Source organism: Diceros bicornis, chromosome 21, assembly GCF_020826845.1.
Source record: "Diceros bicornis minor isolate mBicDic1 chromosome 21, mDicBic1.mat.cur, whole genome shotgun sequence".
Classification (NCBI taxonomy): Eukaryota; Metazoa; Chordata; class Mammalia; order Perissodactyla; family Rhinocerotidae; genus Diceros; species Diceros bicornis.
The window spans coordinates 8,295,195-8,317,033 of NC_080760.1; the positions used below are offsets into that span (position 1 = coordinate 8,295,195).

At 37.5% G+C, this 21,839-nt stretch overlaps 1 protein-coding gene across 3 annotated transcripts in view; it reads right to left on the reverse strand.

Moving 5' to 3' along the window:
• UBE2V2 (ubiquitin conjugating enzyme E2 V2) overlaps positions 1–21,839 on the reverse strand; it is a 56,310-nt gene that overhangs the window by 9,304 nt on the left and 25,167 nt on the right. The window contains exons 1-2 of one of the 3 annotated variants that reach the window (XM_058564532.1): positions 10,161–10,247; positions 4,769–4,917 (exon numbers count right to left, since the gene is read on the reverse strand). In XM_058564532.1, coding sequence (XP_058420515.1) covers positions 4,769–4,917; positions 10,161–10,203 — 192 coding nt within the window. In that variant the 5' untranslated portion in view covers positions 10,204–10,247. Of the gene's footprint in view, positions 1–4,768; positions 4,918–10,160; positions 10,248–21,839 lie in introns of those variants that run through there. The other 2 variants (XM_058564529.1, XM_058564530.1) reach the window with 2 other exon arrangements.

Sequence of the window (21,839 nt, forward strand, 5' to 3'; positions counted from 1 at the left end):
CTGGAAGGCAAAAATAATAATAATATTCAAGTGCTAATAAAGAGAAAAAGTACAATATGAATTTGAACTTGATATTACTGTGTGCACGATCAAGAATTTACTTTTCTACATTCAAATTTAATTGACATATGAGGTCAGAAAGAAAGGCAGCAAGCATATATAAAGGAGTAGAGGGCCTGCCCCGTGGCTTAGTGGTTAAGTCCGCACGCTCCGCTACTGGCCGCCCGGGTTCGGATCCCGGGTGTGCACCGACGCACCGCTTCTCCGGCCACGCTGAGGCCGCGTCCCACATACAGCAACCAGAAGGATGTGCAGCTATGACATACAACTATCTACTGGGGCTTTAGGGGGAAAAAAAAGGAGGAGGACTGGCAATAGACCTTAGCTCAGAGCCGGTCTTCCTCAGCAAAAAAAACAGGAGGGTTAGCATGGATGTTAGCTCAGGGCTGATCTTCCTCACAAAAAAAAAGAGTAGAGATTTTATAAAATTAAAATAATTACAGAAAGTGGTATCAAAATGATCCGAATTTGCTTTTTGTGGTATAAATAATGCCTGTAACAAATTAAAAGGAAAAGATAACCCATTTAAATTCAGATTTTATTATAAACAAGTTTTCATTGTGGGGGAAGGGACTACTCGACTTGTGTCACACATATATAAAGGTTCCCATTTGTCCCAGACAATTCTGTTTACCTCTATTGTCCCAGTATTAATTACTAATAATACTTCATTTCATTCTATAAGGATCTGGTTGAACAATAAATTATATGGTTACTCCACTTATACGGCAATCAATAACTTCTGGCAAAAGGGAAAACACCATATTATACCATCTTACAGCAATACAACATAATTACTTCATGCCTCTTATTATATTTACATTACTGCATTAATTTTGTGGTTCATTAAATTCCATTACCTGAATTCAGAGATACAACAGCAAACTTTAAGTTTCCACATCATTTTAAAATAGGGTTTCTTAATCAAAAAGTTCAACATTACCACAAAACAGCCAAACAGCCATGTTCGAGTTACCAGATTACTAGAATACTTCTAGATTATTCAGGGCTTCTTTTCATGCCTATAATTAACTCTTCTTTATCCTTATGGCTTTTGTTCACTTTGTGAACTTATTATTGTACAACTAAAACAGGAAAGTAAAAAAATAAATGAAAGTGACAAATTTAATACCTGTTGGTTCCTGTACGAATCTGGAAAAAGAAAAAGAAGCTAACCATCTATAGATTTCACTTACCCAAACTGATCCACAGCTTCCTTCCCTTAAGTAAGAGCTACTCCCAAGTGGAGGTCAGATCTGGAATACTAAACTACTATAATTTAAAATGTATGTAACAATCTTGTATATATATTACTAAATATTTCAATATTTTAAAAAAGTAACAGCTGTATAAAACTCACCCAAGTTTAATAGCAAACATATTAATAATATGCCCAGTACTTTGGATATGTATAAAAAGGACTAAAATCAGACAGATCTCAAGGAAATCATCAAATCTTTGGTTCTCCAATCTGGATGCACATCAGCCTCTCTAGAAAACTTGCATTAATAATAATAATAATAGCCCCCGAGAAATTCCACTGAAATTCCATGAGTCAAAAATACTCAAAGTATGCGGAAACAACTAGAATTCTCATACTTTGCTGGGTGTACAGAATGGTATAACCATTTTGGAAACAATTCAGCATTTTCTTATAAAGATAAGTGAGCATACACTTATCTTTGATGTAGCAATTCCATTCCTAGGCATTTTATCCAAGAGAAATGGAAATAAACACATGTTCACAAAAAGATTTTTAAAAGAATGCTCATAACAGCTTTATTTGTAATAGCCAGAAAGTAGATAAAACACAAATACCATGAACAAGAGAACTGATAAGCACATTAGGGTATATCCACACAGTAAAATATTACTCAGTAATAAAAAGAAACACACTATTATATGGAACGTAGAACAACACAGCTGAATCTGAGACATTATGCTGCATCAAAAGAAGCAGACCAGTAAGTACACACTCTGCCTGATTCCACTTATACAAAGCTCTACAATACACAAAACTCCTCTAGGATGCAGGAAGTAGTGGTTGGGGTGGGAATGAGGATGGGAAGGGGCACAGAGAACTTTCTGGGGTGATGGAAATGTTCTGTATCTTGACGGGGGTAGGCAACAAGATACATTTGTCGAAACTCATGGTAAAATATGTGCATTTCACTGTATATAAATTATACCTCAACTTTTTTTTGAGTTAAAAAAACTCTAAGCTAACCTATTGATCTAATTCAATGCATAGAGTAAACAGCATCCTAACTTTATCTTTTGACACCTTGGATTAATTTTATCACCTCTAAATTTTAAGTTAATAGCCAAGTGTTTCTGTTATCTAACCAAAAAGTAAAACAAAATAGAAAAGAAAGTAGTAAAAGGAACTAATATTTACTAAGTATGTACTATAGTCAGGTACTCTCCTAGTGTCTAATTAATTCATTTAATTCTCAAAATTTCTTAAAGATGCATATAGTAACTTCCATTTATATATAAGGAAACGGACAAGTTACTAAACCTCTAATGCTAAAAAAGATTGCTTCAGAAAATTTCACACACAAACATATATGGTGAAACAAAATTGCTAATCATATAAATCCAAATAAATAACATAAAAAACCAGGGATCTTAATGAATAATGTATAAAAGAATAAAAAACAACTAACCAAGTAACAGTATGTTAAGGTAAGAATTTTCCTATTACCCTGGCTGAATGTAGATACCTAAAGCTGGGGACAAAATTGCTCTAAATAAACTAAGGCAAGACAGCAACCCCTGCAAGTGTTATTAGAAGGCAACTGAATGAGTGCTGTGACTACACACCTCAGTGAGGGAGAAAACTGGAGAGAGGGTGATGCAACGCAGAAAATCACCAGGTGGTGAACACAGTCTGGCTGGGAAAAATGCTGTGCCTTTGCAAAGGTACTCCCCTCCTGCCTCTTCCTGGCACCCAAAGGAAAGGAGAAGGGGCTCCACTAAGACCACCCACAGAAAACAGAGGGCCCACTGGAAGAGAAGCCCAGCATGGCAGTCAGCAGCATCTTGTCTCTGTGCCCCTTGTGAGCAGGCCCCACCTTCCCCCCAAGCTAGAACAGCCTTCGCCCCCAGGCACAGCCTGGCCACGGGAGCCTCCTGCAGCTCAGTGACACCAGGAAAGGAAGCCAGCCTGGGGAGCCCTGATGGCGACTTCAACGGGGTAAGAGACCAAGCAGGAGCTGCTCTTCCACACCTGGGAACTGTGCTGTGGGACAACCCACAAAATCACTGAGGAACTCACACACAAGCTCCAAAACACGCTTCAAGTGTAAAGTCCACTGGAGGTAGTGGGCTGGAGAAAAACCAAATCTGAATAATTTCAAATTTATACTCCACCAAATTCAGACTGTCAAATCTTCAAACTATTCATTAAGTAAGAATGTTCATAAGTTATAAGCACTTTTTTTTTTTACCAGACAGACCATGGTAATAATGTTCACAGGCAGTGAAAATCAAGGTTTTCATTACAAGTTATAAAACATCAAGAATTCTAACCATCAATATTACATTTCCTTCCTCAAATGTCTTATGGAAAACTCAGAGCAGTGGAGGGGAGAGGGAGTTAGTTCAGTAGTGTGCACAAATTTTGCCAAGGAACACAAGAAAATATAAAACATACATTAATTCATTCTCTAAAGTTAACATTGCTAATTACCTGATCCATTTTCCTTTTGTAATAATCAAGAGGAAATCTAAACTCTACCCAAGAGCAAAACAGGTGAAATGTTCTCATCACAAGCTAGCAAACAGTATACAAAACCAAAGACTAAAAGGACATTCAAATTTGTGTTCTTTCCCAGCAAGTCAAAAACAGTACACAACACATATTTTGAAGACTCACTGCAGAGAGTGCAGTAAATGGGACCTTTGAGTAAGGAATGCAATGTAGGAAAAAATTTCCCAATCTGAAAAAGATTTTGAGTAAAAATAAAACTTCATAAACTTGAGAAAGATGTAAGAATTAAACATAACGGGCATGATGCCAACAATGCTAGAAAATATGAAAGAAATCACAGACTTTCAATATAGTCTAGAGATGAAGAAATTGAGGCCTATAGCATTTACACGGCAAGTCAAATGTCAGAGGACAAACAGCAACATGCATTCAATACAAACCAATTTAGAAACCCTTGGTTACACACATAGTGGGTTAGTAATACGTTACGTCAAAACATACTGTTTGCTCTTCCCAAATATCCCCTCCATTTCCTCACCTTTTCTCCTCTCTATCTGGAATGCTCTCCATCCCCATCACCACCTTCTGAAATCCTACCAGTCAGTCCTTTAAGGCTCATTCCAAAGGCAACTTCCTTCACTGTTCAGCCTTCCTCAATTATTCCAGCTAGAAGAAACATATTCTGAAGTCCCGTAGTGAACTTTCTCTGCCATATTTAGAATCTGTCATTTGTATTTACTTTTTCTCCTCTACTAAACTAGAAACACTGACGGCAATGACCATATCAATCTTTTCCCCCCAATCCTCCAGAAAATCAAGCATTATACCCTGCACACAGGAAGCATCAATAAATGTATACAAAATAAATAAAAAGAGAGTAATTGTTTCAGTTAGAAGTTACCATAATTATTTACTTTAATATCAACATTATAAAATGCTTACTCTAAAGTGACAATAAATATTAATCAAAAATATATAATTTATAGCACTGACCCTTGGTGGCCCAATAATCATGCCTGTCCACCTTGTAAGTGTCATATCTTCATCATCTTCAAGGCCCCAGCTAACCGTACCATCGCCTACTCCTTTTTGTCCTTCTTCAAGTTCTTCCAACAAGCGAAAATTACGAGGAACTTTAACTCCTATACAAAAGAATGTCAATGTAAATGTAAAAATTATCTTATAATTATAAGAGCTACACATATTCAAATTCAGCTTTTTCCAAATTAACCCTTACGAATTATTTCGCAAAAAGACAAAATCCCCTTTAAAAAGCATTTTGCCCCAGAAAATGCTGAATCTAAAAACTCCTCAAAATGAAAACGCTAAAGCACTGTACCAAACATTAACAGCAGTATAGAACATGTATATAAATTCCTAATTAATCAATTTTATACTGATGTAAATCAATCATAAATCATTATAAAGTGAATATTTTCCATAATTGAGATTTGTGTTCCTAGCCAAGAACACCATCAAATAAATGGACATGACCAGAAAGTTCATAAATGCTTAATTTCATTAAAATATACTCCCTAATGACTTTTAAACAACAATGAATATGTCCTATCTTAAAAAATGCACTAAAAGGTACTATTTTCTAGAATGCTGAAGCAGCCCCACCCATGGTCCCCAGTCAGTCTCTTTCCTGTTTCCCAATGGGGTCCGACCTCTCCCACAGGCACTTAATCTTCACTTGAGGAGTTACTCAATTTGAGAACAAATTTCCTTTATAAATATAACAGTTTCCTAGGACATGCCCTTTACCTCCTGGCCCAACCTAGCGAATTTTTCACAATCCACTAGCCCTTCTTACACCTCCACCTCTCTACTCTTTAGACCTCAGCACTCCTTACTTTACTTCCAAAATCTTAACACAGATATCTTCCTCTCTGCCTCTAATCTCCTAGCCTTTCAGAGTTCCCACTTCTCATTCTCACTGAACCTGGTCTTTGCCATCATTTTGACTTCTGATCCCTGGAATCCAACCATGATTCTTCCAATGTATCAGAACCTTTCCTAGGATTACTGGACTGGCCTCTCCAAAGAATGAACCCTGTGGCCTTCCAAGTTCTCAACAGCATGTAGCGTGAAACATCTTCCAGCCCCACTGCATAAGCCTTGAAAAAATTAGGTAAATGCCCTCAGAATCCTCTTTCTCTGGCTCTGGTGCACTCTGTCTCCCTCTCTTTCTCTCAAATGCACACGTATACACACAATTCTGAGGCAGAAAGAAAGAAGTGACATCTCTTTTTAAAGCGATTATCATTTTATATAACTTCTCTCTCTTGCTGAAACTAAAACCTCTCTCACTTACTAATTCATAGTAATCCTGGACATATAATGAAAAGCCAGTAAGTACTGTAAGTTAAAAACATTAGCCACTTTATATACTGTACTTCATAAAAAAAATGCTTGAAAATCTTGGGGCACAGAAATATGGAGCTGTTATTAATCACAAAAACAAGAGTAGTCATTATTACAACTACTATGATTATTAATAACCATTTGTTTAGCATACATTGTGTGCTATTTTAAATAAATTATCCCATTTAATCCTAAAAGCACCCATTTTACCATTGTGGAAACTGAAGTTTGAAAAAGTTATGTGACCTACCCAAGGTCACACAGCTGTAAATGGCAGATCCAGTATTAAAATTCAGTTTCTAGACCAAAGTCACTCTTTTAACCATTAAGTTACACAGCACTCCAAGCTACACAGGCAGCACACCCTGACACAGACGTAGGAATCAGACTGCCCAAGTCCAGCTCCCAGGTCTGCGGTCCACTTGACATGTGACCCCAGCACAGTTTTCTCACCTATAAAAGTGAGATAACAATAATTTCTACATCACAGAATCACAGTAAAAATTAAACAAGGTAATCCATCTTAAATACAATAAATGTTGACTATGATCATTTTAGTGTCCATATTAAGTAGAGTTACATAAAACTTTTATTCACCTCCATCTAAGTTGTGTGAGAATAAAAGCTCTATGTACAATCCGGTAGGATGGCCCCCAGAAATTTTATGCTAAATTGTAAGTTTCTATTCATGTAACACTGTAACAACTGCTATTTTCCTATAGCTGTATAGCCATGATCTATATAAATATTGCTATTGAAATGTTTTCTAAATTAGTCTTAAACAAGCTTGATTACCCTTACCACTATGAAGTCATTCTCCAAGAATAATTCTAAATTTGTGTTGAATTTCGTTGCCTCCTTTTTATAAACAATTCAGTCAGGTGACCTTTATGAGCATCCAAAACTACAAAGTAAACAATGTAAAATTAATGTTTCCCTTTACATAAGCGCCATAAAAGTGATAAAACTAGTTACTGCTCAACTTTTCACCATTTCTCTTATATAGCATTTTAGGAAAATAGTTCTAAGATTAATAGACCAATTATTGGCAATGTTAACATTTAAAAGGGTATAGCAGCTAAGACTATTTTGTTTTTAAAGTATAATATTCAAAAACAAAAAAATCCCCAGTGAGCTCTAATTTTCAAATTCAGGGCTAGAGCACTCTGCTTTTATTTCACCCAACCACTAATGTCTGTGAAGAGAAAAAAGCCACAAGATGAGAATGTTGCTCCACGAAAGTTGCAGTGTGCAAGTAAGCTGCCCTCTGGATCTCTTACCATCTATGACCCTTTTTCTGTAGTTCTGCTTGTCTTTTTTCCTGTGTGTGTGTGCGCACGCGTGCACGCATGCGCTCATGTGATTTTTTTAATAGTTTTAAATATTTTAATCCCCTTAGTCTAGGATCGCCATTAAAAGAAAAAAAGTAGCCCATATACCCACCACTTTCTAGCTGAAACTCTGTCTCGTTTTTTTTTTCAGGGAAGGATTGGCCCTGAGCTAACATCTGTTGCCAATCTTTTTTTTTCCTCCCTCCCCAAAGCCCCAGTACATAATTGTTGTAGGGCCTTCTAGTTCTTCTATGTGAGCCACCATCACGGCACGGCTACTGACAGACAAGCAGTATGGTTCCACACCCGGGAACGATACCCGGGCTGCCCAAGTGGAGCATGCTGAATTTTAACCACCAGGCCATCAGGGCTGGCTCTGAAACTCTTTTAAAATGCTGTCAATTTTTTAGGTCCAGAAGAACCTCAGAGATTACCCAGTCTAAAACCTAACACTTTAAAGGAAAGAAAATTATCATCAGGAAAAGTTGGGTGACAATCCTGAAGTCACTTAACTACTAATTAGTTACCAAACCAAGTCAAAAACCCAAGTCCCTAGGCTTCTCACTACACTAGTCTCCTCTCTACTACATTACAAGGAACCTCCACTCAAAAGAGCTAAGACCAAAAATAATAATACTCATAAGCGAAATCCTGAATGCAAACAATCTAGAAAATATGCTTCCAGTTTTTAATCTGAAGGATATCAGATTCCTATCACTTGCCTAATTGCTTTGATACCAAAAATAAAGGCATAAAGAGTGCCAAATAAATACCAGAATGAGTCTTGACCATATTGTGTTTATTAGGAATAAGGATTTCCCAAGTTTAACTCATAAATTTTTACCTTTTTCAAGTTACAGAGACAACAGCATAATTAAGACCTAGAATTGTAATAAATCTATCAATCTGTTCACACAAATGTATGAGAAACAACAGCAAAGCAAATTTAATACGAGTTTGCAACTAATCATCTAAATTAAGAAAGTTCTGGAATAACACTAAAAGATCAGAGCTAGTATACTTTTAGAGAGGGCAGTGTGGATTCCAGTTCCAACTGATGGTAAACAGTCTGAGACATATAAAACCCCCCAAAATTCAGAAATAATTATTATCAACATTTTAGTGTATTTCTTTTCAGATTATTTTCCATACATAATAATATATGGTTTCTATGTTTTTTCCCAAAATGAGATGATGACTTATAATTTTGTAACTTTTTTCCCCACTTACAAACGTATTTCTATGTCAAAGATAATCAAGTACCACTTTAAAATGCCCTAGTGAATAATAATAGTCTTGTTGAGGGTGGGGTAAGGAGACTTCATTGTACACCCTTTCATACTATTTGACCAGGTGAATCATCATCTACTCAAAAATGAAAGGAAACACCAGTAGGAATGGAATAAATCTTTTATGTCCTATTTGCTTTCCAACCCGACTTTCCTCATGAACACCCTGCAGCTACGGGTCCCTTTCCCCTTACACCACTGCCCAGAGTGTCTGTGCGGTTAAGGAAGAGAGCATCTGGGGCACATGCACCCTGAAATAACTGGACCTTCCAGGATTCTCACCTAGCTTATGGGGTGGCCAGGCTGCTTACCTGTCCCCTGCAGAGTTCTCTTAGGCACATGGGTTTCTGCCACTCTTCAAACTTGAGGGGACACATTGTTAAGATGGAACTCATAAAAAGTCCCACCTGTAATTTTAGTCGTCTGGTTCCCGCCCCACTCTGGGAGTTCTGAGTTCCCCTCAAACCTCCAACAAGCTGACTTGGTTAAAAATGACTTATATTTATTGAGCACCTCCTATGTAACAGACACTTGCTAAAAGCTTTACAGGCAGAGGTATTTCATTAACTCTCACCTTGTAAGTTGTTATTAATATCACTTCACTGAGGTAAGAAAACTAAGGCTAAATTCTTAGGTTGAACCCTATGAACAAAACTGCTGATATTCAGACATCTTTTTAACCAACAAAAATAGTAATTTCATAAAGTTCAATCTAACAACATGGAGAGTGAGTGGGGGAGTCAGGGTTGAAATGTGGGTTTCAAAGCCCAAGCTCTTAACCATTATTCTCCACTGCCTCAGCACAGAACCCACAAGTCCTAGATGGCACCCACTTCCCTAGCTCCTGCTAAATTATCCCCAATCACTACAAATCTGTTGGGGATGAGGAACACATCTTGACCAACTGTGGGAGCAACTTTGACAAAATAAATCCTGTTCTGAACTCTCTTAAAAAGAACCTTTCCATATACCACATACTGGGTGTGCTCAAAGCAAAAAACTCCTATCTAGGGAAATAACATAATTATCATCTTATATTTTTCAAAGTACTTTGTCATACAGCCATCTATGTGAATACAGGAAAAATCTTTTGAGATATGATGGGCAGATATACCCACATTTTACAAGGACCAAAGATATGAAGAAACTCATTCAAGATCATGGCAAGCTAGCAGCTGAGTCAAAACTAAAACTCCAATTTCCCAACATGGGTACAACACTGCTCCTGTTACTGTATACTGCATCTCAAAATCCAGAAAATAAAAAAATAGGGAGACTACAGAATGCATACAACTTAAAATACATATTTTTCAAAAAATATTTGTTGAAATTTCGCTATATTAACAAAAACACCATAAAGTAAGTTTTAAAATTTAAGTTCAAGAAATAGGAACTCACCTTCTGGTTTTGCATGCTTAAAATCATATATTAATAGAAGCATTTATAGAAGCTTTCTGTGAGTACTATTTTCTAACTTTTCAAAAACTGAAGACTCAAATATTTGGTTTTATTTTAACATTCTTATCTTCCTTAATGAGACGAAAAAATTATGAAAATAACACCATGTAGAGAAACACACATAAGGCAGCAAAGTACTGGGAAACCTACATTTTGTCATCCATTCACTTTAATATTAATTCATTCCTTCACTCAATAAACATTTGACTACTAACGGAGTTACTATACTAGGCACTTGATACCAGGAAGACTAAAACCTTGCTTCACCCTCAAGAAGTTTACAATCTACAAGAAGAGGACAATTATAGAGACAGCACAATACAATGTGCAAAATCCAATGGGAGTGTATCTAGAAAGGACAGCTAACCCCAAAAGAAGGGACAAGGAAGGTCTCCTTAAAGAAGAAACTCTCCAAGTACATCATAAAGAACAGAAATCATTCAGGTAAAGAGTAGATGAAATCATGTAAGATGTCTGTGGAGAAAACTGCAAAACACAAGCGAAGAACTTCAAAAACCTGAATAAGCAGAGCAATCTGCCTCCCTAAGAAACTCATTACAAAGACGTAGTTCTCCTCAAATTAATCTACAGATTCTTTCAATTTAAACTGAAGCTCCAATAGCCCTGTTCCTGGTACCTGACAAAGAGTCCTAATATTCTTATGGAAAACATAAGGAGCAACAGTTTGTAGGAAATTTTTAAGGATACTTTACCTAAATATTAAGATTTTCTCATGAACCAAAGAAATTAATCAAGTTCATGTGAAATTAGTGCAGGAATCGACAAACAGACGAATGAAAAAGAAAGGCCAAGGAGTGACGTCAACATCATGGCGGAGTGAACTCTCTCCCCTTAGACTCTCCCCACTACGGTACAACAAAAAAGATGTTCATATACCAACAGAGAACATTCACACAACACAAAAGACATCTGAGAGACCCACACAGCCATACATCTGAAGGTGCAGGTATTGGACCACCCCCCCCCCAGAGGAAGTGGAAGGAGATAAGGAGAGCTCCTCTCCCTCCCAAATGGCAGCAACCCTGGGACCGTGGCACTCTCAGAGAAGAGGGGGGAGGGGCAGCCCTCCAGGGGAAAACTGTCGCTCTCCAAGTTCCCTCACAGCCAGTGTAAACCCCCACACAGAGGTGACTAAACTATTGCGGGGATGACTCCATCAAGCTAGCACCCCAGGAAAGCAGACAGCAAGCAAAGAGGAGAAGCCCTCAAGATCGCAGAGGCGAAAGAAAGCGCCCCTCCGCCCGCCCAGCACTTCAGCTCAGCTGGTTGGCCACAGCGTCCACGCATTCTTAGAAAAGCAGCAGCCAGAGGCCAGGGATCACGGTGGGCTCAGAATACACAGCTCTTGACCCCCACACAGTGGTGGCAGGTGGAAGCTGCAATCAGATACTATCACTATGTGGAGACACAAAGTGACACAGTCAAATAGTATGAAAAAATATATTAAATCTCCAGACAAGAAGAAAAAGGACAAGCATCCAGAAATAAATTCTGAAGGCACAGAAACTTATAATCTAAATGACAGAGAATTCAAAATAGCTATCATTAAAAAGCTCAATGAGTTACAACAAAATACAGATAGACAGTTCAATAAAATCAGGAACTTCTTCACAAAAGAGATTGAGACGATAAAGAAAAACCAATCAGAAACGTTGGAAATGAAAAACACAACAGAAGAGATAAAGAAAAATCCAGAGTCCTTAAATAACAGAGCTGACAATATGGAGGATAGAATTAGCAATCTAGAAGATAGTAATACAAAAATGCTTCAGATGAAGGAGAAGAAAGAACTAACATGAAAAGGAAATGAACAAGTGACGTCAGCATCATGGTGGAGTGAGCTTTCTAGTAAACTCTTACCTGATAAAACACAACAAAAATGACATTTCCATACCAACAAAGGACACTCACACAACACAGAAGGACATGTGAAAGACCCAGGCAGCTGCACATCTGAGAGTGGACATGCTAGAGCACCTGGAGGAAGTGGGGAGAGGTAAGGAGACATCTTCCCCCTTCCCATCCGACAGGGGTCTCTGGTGTCTCCTGGGACCACACAGCTCCCAGGGAGGGGGGAGGAACGGCCCAATGCGAGAAAACCGACGCTCTCCAAGTTCTCTCACAGCCTGTGGGAAATTCCCACATGGAGGAGTCTGAACTGTTGCAAGGGTGCCGTCAACATCTGAGCACCCCAGAAGAGCAGACAGCAAAGAAAGAACGAAAAGATCCCTGAGACCGGGCAGGCAAAATAGAGAGCCCCTCCCTCCCGCACACCCAGCGCTCCAGCACAACCAGTCAGCCAGAGAGCTCGCACACCTCAGTGGGCTCAGAATACACAGACCTTGACCCCCACCCAGTGGCCACAGGTGGAAACTGCAACCAAATATTGTTAGGATGACAAAAAACAAGGCAACGTCAGCAGGCATGACGCAAAAATACATTAAATCTCCAGACCAGAAGGAAAACGACAACCACCCAGAAATCAACCCTGAAGGCACCGAAATTTATAATCTAAACGACAGAGAATTCAAAATAGCTATAATAAAATAGCTCAACGAATTACAAGAGAACACAGATAAACAATTCAACAATATCAGGAATTTCTTCACAAAAGAGATTGAAACCATAAGGAAAAACCAACCAGTATTGATAGAGATGAAAACCACAATGAACAAGATAAAGAAAATCTTGTTTAAAGAACAGAGCTAACAATATGGAGGAAAGTATTAACATTATTGAGAATAAGAATGCAAATATACTCCAGATAGAGCAGAAGAGAAAACTAAGACTAAAGATAAACGTAGAAATTCTCAGAAAAATATCAGACTCAATTAGGTAATGCAATGTAAGAATTATAGGTATTCCTGAGGAAGAAGAGAAGGAAAAAGGAACAGAGAGCTTATTCAAGGAAACAATAGCTGAGAACTTCCCAAATCTGGGGAAGGAGCTGGAAATACCAATAAACGAAGCCAATAGCTCGCCTAAATATATCAACAGGAAAAGGCCCTCTCCAAGGCATATGTAGTAAAGCTGGCAAAAGTCAATGACAAAGAAACAATAAGGACAGCTAGATAAAAACAAATAATAACAAACAAAGGAAACCCCATCAGGCTCTCAGCAGATTTCTCAACAGAAACTTTACAAGCTAGGAGAAACTAGAATGATATATTCAAATTCTGAAAGACTAAAACTTTCAGCTAAGAATACTCTATCCAGTGAAAATATCGTTCAAATGTGATGGAAAAAATAATAACTTTCCCAGATAAACAAAAGCTAAGGGAGGTCATGGCCACGAGCTCCCACTACAAGAAATGCTCAAGAAGGCCCTCATGCCAGGAAAAAAAAAAAAAACAATACAAAGCTTCCAGAAAAGAGACAAATAGGTAGACAAAAATCAGAAAAATAGTAGTACTTGATCAGGATAGGTTAGCAACCACTTAAATACCAAACTCAAAGAGCCAAGGAAGGAAACATCAAAAATAAATACAAGCTCATCACTTTAAACACACACTCAGAACACAAGATGGTCTAAGTTGTGACAATATTAACTTAGAAGGGGAAAAGGAAACGGATTGAATCGACTTAGTCTAAGGAAATAAGAGGTCATCACATAATGGACTATCTCATCCATGAGATTTTTGTGTGTGTGTGTGAGGAAGATCAGCCCTGTGCTAACATCTGCCAATCCTCCTCTTTTTTTGCTGAGGAAGACTGGCCCTGGGCTAACATCCGTGCCCATTTTCCTCCACTTTATATGGGACACCGCCACAGCACGGCTTGCCAAGCAGTGCATCAGTGCACGCCCGGGATCTGAACTGGCGAACCCTGGGCTGCCACAGTGGAGCACGCGCACTTAACAGCTTGCGCCACCAGGTCGGCTCCTCATCCACGACATTTTTAACCTAAACCTCAAGGTAACCACTAAGCAAATAATCAGAACAGAATCACGTATGATAAATAAAGAGAAAATAAAGAGAGTCACCAGACAAAACTACCAAACTGAATTCACGGTCCGAAACACACAGGACAAGAAACAAAGGAAATCCAAAAGACCCAGAAAATAGGCGATAAAACAGCAACATTAAGCCCTCATATATCAATAATCACACTAAATGTAAATGGATTCAATTCTCAAATCAAAAGACACAGAGTGGCAGGATGGATTAAAAAGCAAGACCCAACAATATGCTGCCTCCAGGAAACACATCTCAGCTCTAAAGACAAACACAGGCTCTGAGTGAAAGGATGGAAGACAATACTCCAAGCTAACAGCAGATGAAAGAAAGCAGGTGTTGCCACACTTATACCAGACAAAGTAAACTTCAAGACAAAACAGGTAATGAGAGACAAAGAGGAGCAGTATATAATGACAAAAGGGACACTCAACCAAGAAGACATATCACATATAAATATACACGCACCCAATGTAGGAAAAACAAAATACATAAAGCAACTATTAACAAACCTAAAAGGAAATATTAACAACACAATAATAGTAGGGCATCTCAATACGCCACTTACATCAATGGATAGATCGTGCAGACAAAAAGTCAATAAAGAAATGCTGGACTTACACGAAAAACGACCTGAGGCATACAGAACACTCCATAGACATGTACAGACACTCCATCCAAAAACAGCTGACTACACATTCCTCTCAAGTGTGCATGAAACATTCTCAAAGATAGAACATATGCTGGGAAACAAAGCAGGCCTCTCTAAATTTAAGAAGATTGAAAGCATAAGAAGCATCTTTTCCAGATCATAGTGCTATGAAACTAGAAATCAACTACAAGAAAATAACTGGGAAACTGACAAAGATCTGGAGACTAAACAACACACTACTGAACAACCAAAGGATCACTGATGAAATTAAAAAAGGAATCAAAAAATATCTGGAGACAAATGAAAAGGAAAATACTTCATACCAACTCATATGGGATGCAGCAAAAGTGGTCCTGAGAGGGAAATTCATAGCAATACAGGCCCACCTTAAAAAACCAGGAAAATCCCAAATAAGCAACCTTAAACTACACCTAACAGAACTAGAAAAAGAAGAAAAAACAAAGCCCAAAGTCAGCAGAAGGAGAGATATAGTAAAAATCAGAGCAGAAATAAATGAAATCAAAACGAAAAAGAACAGTAGAAACGATTAGTGAAACAGAGTTGGTTCTTTGAGAATAAAAACAAAACTGACAAATCCTTAGCAAGACTCACTAAGAAAAAAAGACTAATTTTAAATAAATAAAATTAGAAATGAAAGATGAGAAATTACAACGGATACCACAGAAATACAAACGATTCTGTATACTATGTATGTATAAATAAGTATACTATTTCATAGAATACTATAGAAAACTATATGCCAACAAATTGGACAATCTAGAAGAAATGGATAAATTCTTAGATTCACACAACCACCCAAAAAAAAAGAAATAGAGCATCTGAATAGACCAATCACAAGTAAAGAGATTGAAACAGTAATCAAAAACCTCCCAAAACATAAAAGTCCCCGACCAGATGGCTTCTCTGGAGAATTTTACCAAACATTCAAAGAAGATTACAATACCCATCCTTCTCAAACTATTCCAAAAAACAGAGGAAGAGGGAAAACTTCCCAACACATACTACGAGGCCAACATCACCCTGATATCAAAGCCAGACAAAGACAATACAAAGAAGGAAAATTACAAGCCAATATCGCTCATGAACATAGATGCAAAAATCCTCAACAAAATATTGGCAAACCAAATACAGCATTATGTTACAAAGATCATACAACATGACCAAGTGGGATTTATACCAGGGACAGAGGGATGGTTCAACATCCACAAATCATCAACATGTTACACGACATTAACAAAACGAGGAATAAAAGGAAATGAAAAAATTCTCTGTGATACATACGACTCAATTAGGAAATGGAACATAATGATTGTAGATATGCCCGAGGGAGAAGAGAGGTAAAAAGGAGCAGAGAGCTGGTTCAAAGAAATAATAGCTGAGAACTTCCCAAACCTAGAGAATGAGCTGGAAATACAAGTCAATGCAGCCAACAGATCTAACTATATCAATGTAAAAAGACTCTCTACAAGACACATAGCAGTAAAGCTAGCCAAGATCAATCACAAAGAAAAAATATTATGGGCAGCAAGGCAGAAGAAAATAATTTACAAAGGAACCCCTATCAGGCTTTCAGCCGATTTCTCAGCAGAAACCTGACAGGCTAGAAGGGAGTGCAATGTTATATTCAAAACTCTGAAAGACAAAAACTTTCAGCCAAGAATACTCTATCCAGTGAAAATAACCTTCAGACATGATGGAGAAATAAAAACTTTCTCAGATAAACAAAAGCTAAGAAGACCCCCACTACAAGAAAGGATCAAAAAGGCCCTCAGACCTGGAAAAAAAAAAAAGAAAGAAATAAAGAGGGTACAAAGCCTTGAGTAAAGAGAAAAATAGTTACGAAGAAAATCAGAAAAATTGCACCTCTCTATGAGAACATATTAACAAACAATTGTAACATGAAAAAGGGAAGGAAAACAGTAAAGATAAATCTAATACCATCATTTTAACCACAACCTCACAACACAAGATAGAATAAGCTATGAAAATAACAATTTAGTAGGGGAACAAAAAAGGGATACAATCAGCTTAGTCTAAGGAAATAAGAGACCATCAGATAATAGGCTAGCTCACCTACGAGATTTTTTATGCAAACCTCAGGGCAACCACTAAACAAATAATCAGAACAAAGACACAAATGACACATAAAGTGAAAACTAAGAAAATCATCATAGAGAACTACCAAACTGAATTGGTAGTCCAGAACACACAGGACAAGAAACAAAGCAAATGCAAAAGAACTAGAAAACGAGTGATAAAACGGCAGCATTAAGCCCTCATATGTCAATAATCACTCTGAATGTCAATGGACTGAATTCTCAAATCAAAAGACACAGAGTGGCAGGATGGATTAAAAAACAAGACCCAACAAATATGCTGCCGCCAAGAAACACATCTTAGCTCTAAAGACAAACGAGAGCTCAGAGTGAAGGGATGGAAGATGATACTCCAAGCCAATAGCAAATAAAAGGAAGCAGGTGTTGCCATACTTATATCAGACAAAATAGACTTGAAGATAAAACAGGTAACGAGAGACAAAGAAGGGCAATATACACTGACAAAAGGGACACTCCACCAAGAAGACATATCACGTATAAATACACATGCACCCAACATAGGAGCACCAAAGTACATAAAGCAACTATTAACAAACCTAAAAGGATATATTAACAACAACACAAATAGTAGGGGACCTTAACACCCCACTTACATCAATGGACAGATCATCCAGAAAGAAAGTCAACAAGAAAACAGTGCAATTAAATGAAAAACTAGAGCTCAGGGACTTAATAGGTATATATAAAATCCTCCATCAAAATACAGTGGAATACATATTCTTCTCAAGCGCACATGGAACATCCTCAGGGATAGAACATGTGTTGGGAAACAAGGCAAGCTTTAATCAACTTAAGAAGACTGAAATCATAACAAGCATCTTTTCAGACCATAATGTTATGAAACTAGAAATCACTACAAGAAAATAACTGGGAAAGTGACAAAGATCTGGAGACTAAACATGCTGGTGAACAACCAATGGATTATTGATGAAATTAAAGAAAGAATCAAAAAATATGTGGAGACGAAAATGAAAATACTCCAGGGGCCAGCCCCATGGCTTAGCAGTTAAGTGCGCGCGCTCCGCTACTGGCGGCGCAGGTTCGGATCCCGGGCGCGCACCAACGCACCGCTTCTCCAGCCATGCTGAGGCCGCATCCCACATACAGCAACTAGACGGATGTGCAACTATGACATACAACTATTACTGGGGCTTTGGGGGGAAAAAAAGGAGGAGGATTGGCAGTAGATGTTAGCTCAGAGCCAGTCTTCCACAGCAAAAAGAGGAGGATTAGCATGGATGTTAGCTCAGGGCTGATCTTCCTCAAAAGAAAATACTCCATACCAACTCATATGGCATGCAGCAAAAGGGGTCCTGAGAAGGAAATTCACAGCAATACAGGCCCACCTTAACAAACAAGGAAAATCCCAAATAAGCAACCTTAAACTACACCTAACAGAACTAGAAAAAGAAGAAAAAACAAAGCCCAAAGTCAGCAGAAGGAGAGATATAATAAAAATCAGAGTGGAAATAAACCAAATCGATACAAAAAAGAACAGCAGGAACAACTAGTGAAACAAAGAGTTAGTTCTTTGAGAAGAAAAACAAAATTTACAAATCCTTAGCCAGACTCACTAAGAAAAAAAGAATAATTTCAAATCAATGAAATTAAAAACGAAAAAGGAGAAAGTACAACAGATACCACAGAAATACAAAGGATTATAAGAGAATACTACGAAAAACTATATGCCAACAAATTGGACAATCTAGAAGAAATGAATAAATTCTTAGATTCATACAACCTCCCAAAACGGAATCAACAAGAAATAGAGAATCTGAATAGACCATTCATAAGTAAAGAGATTGAAACAGTAATCAAAACCTCCCAAAAAATAAAAGTCCAGGACCAGACAGCTTCTATGGAGAATTCTACCACACGATCAAAGAAGATTTAATACCTATCCTTCTCAAATGATTCCAAAAAACAGAGGAAGATGGAACACTTCCTAACACATTCTACAAGGCCAACATCACCCTGATCCCAAAGTCAGACAAGGACAACGCAAAGAAGGAACATTACAGGCCATTATCACTGATGAACATAGATGCAAAAATCCTCAACAAAATATTGGAAAACCTAATACAGCAATACATTAAAAGGATTACACACCATGATCAAGTGGGATTTATACCAGGGACACAGGAATGGTTCAATATCTGCAAATCAATCAATGTGATACACCACATTAACAAAATGGGGAATAAAAACCACATGATCATCTCAATAAATGTAGAGAAACTATTTGACAAAATCCACCATCCATTTATTACAAAAATTCTCAATAAAGTGGACATAGAAAAAAGTACCTCAACATAATAGAGACCATATATGACAAACCTACAGCCAACATCATACTCAATGGGGAAAAACTGAATGCCATCCCTCTGAGAACACGAACAAGACAAGCGTGCCCACTCTCACCACTCCTATTCAGCATAGTACTGGAGATTTTGGCCAGAGCTATTAGGCAAGAAAAAGGAATACAAGGAATCCAAATAGGCAATGAAGAAGTGAAACTCTCGCTGTTTGCAGATGACATGATTCTATATATAGAAGATCCTAAAGAATACATTAGAAAACTACTAGAAATAATCAACTACTACAGCAAAGTTGCAGGGTACAAAATTAACTTACAAAAGTTAGTTGCATCTCTATACTCTAATACCTAACAGAAAGAGAACTCAAGAAGACAATTTCATTTAAAATCGCAACAAAAAGAATAAAATATCTAGGAATAAATTTAACCAAGACCTATACAATGAAATCTATAAGCTATTACTGAAAGAAACCGATGATGACAGAAAGAAATGAAAAGATATTTCATGCAGGTGGATTGCAAGAATAAACATAGTTAAAAGGTCTCCACTACCTATAGCAATCTACAGACTCAATGCAATCCCAACCACAAGTCCAATAACATTCTTCACAGAAATAGAACAAAGAACACTAAAATTCATAGGGGGTAACAAAAGACCCTGAATAGCCAAAGCAATCCTGAGAAAAAAGAACAAAGCTGGAGACATCACAATCCTTGACTTAAAAATATACTACAAACCTATAATCATCAAAACAGCATGGTACTGGCACAAGATTAAGGGAACAGAACTGAAAGCCCAGAAATAAAACCACACATCTGTAGACAACTGATCTTCAACAAAGGAGCTAAAAACATACAATGGAGCAAGGAAAGACTCTTCAATAAATGGTGCTGGGAAAACTGACAGCCACTTGCAAAAGAATGAAAGCAGACCATTATCTTTTGTGATACATAAAAATTAACTCAAAATGGATCAAAGACTCGAAGGTAAAATCTGAAACCATAAAACTCCTAGGAGAAAATATAGGCAGTACACTGTTACACACTGGTCAAAGAGGGATCTTTTCAAATTCCATGTCTACACAGACAAGGAAACAAAACAAAACATAAACAAGTGGGACGTCATCAGACTAAAGAGCTTCTGCAAGGCAAAGGAAACCAGGATCAAAATGAAAAGACAACCCACCAGCTGGGAGAAAGTATCTGCAAATCACATATCTGACAAGAGATTAATCTCCATAATATATCAATAACTCACACAAATGAACAACAAAAAAAAAACAATCAAAAAATAGGCAGAAGATATGAACAGACATTTTTCCAACAAAAATATACAGATAGCCAATTAGCACATGAAAAGATGTTCAACATCACTAATGATCAGGGAAATGCAAATCAAAACTACACTAAGATATCACCTTACATCTATTAGAATGGCTATAATCCACAAAACAAAAAACAACAAATGTTGGAGAGGTTGTAGAGAAAAGGGAATGCTCATTCACTGCTGGTGGGAATGCAAACTGGTGCAGCCTCTATGGAAAACGGTATGGAGATTCCTCAGAAAATTAAAAATAGAAATACCTTATGATCCAGCTATCCAACTAATGGGTATTTACCCAAAGAACCTGAAATCAACAATCCAAAGAGGCTTATGCACCCCTATGTTCACTGCAGCATTATTCACTATAGGCAAGAAGTGGAAGCAACCCAAGCGTCCCTCAACTGATGATTGGATAAAGAAGAGGTGGTATATATACACAATGGAATACCACTCAGCCATAAAAAAAGACAAAATCATCCCATTTGCAACAACATGGATGGACCTTGAAGGTATATGTTAAGCGAAATAAGCCAGAGAAAGACAAACACCACATGAACTCACTCATATGTGGAATATAAACTAACATACGGACAGAGAGAACAGTTTGGTGGTTACCAGGGGAAATGAGGTTTGGGGCCGGGCACAAGGGGTGAAGCGGCTCATTTATATGGTGACTGACAAATGATAATATACAAGCGAAACTTCACAATGTTATAAACTATTAAATAAGAATGAACAATAAACATATAAAAAGATGCTCAACCTCAGCAGTAATCAGGGAAACATGAATTAAAACCATAATGACTATCTACCAGATTGACAATTATTAAGTCGGACAATAGTTGGTTTGACGAAGATGTAGACAATGGAAGCTCATTCACTGCTGAGGTTAGAACAAACTGGTACAACTACTTTGGTGACGAATTGGTAAAATTTATGGAGATCCAGGCATAGAGCTAGAGAAACTCATGCAAGTGCTCACAGGAAGGCAGGAACAAGATTCTCACTAAGCATTACTTCTAATAGTGAAATTTAGAAACAATGTAAGCATAACACGGTATAATCAATGACAGGATACTGCTGCAATTAAAATGAAAGAATTGGAGCTACAAGTATCAATCAAGCCTAAAATTTTTCAAATATGCTGCTTAATGAGTATATAGTTTCAGTTCTGGAAGTTGAAGAAATCCTGGAAATTAGTTACACAACAAAGT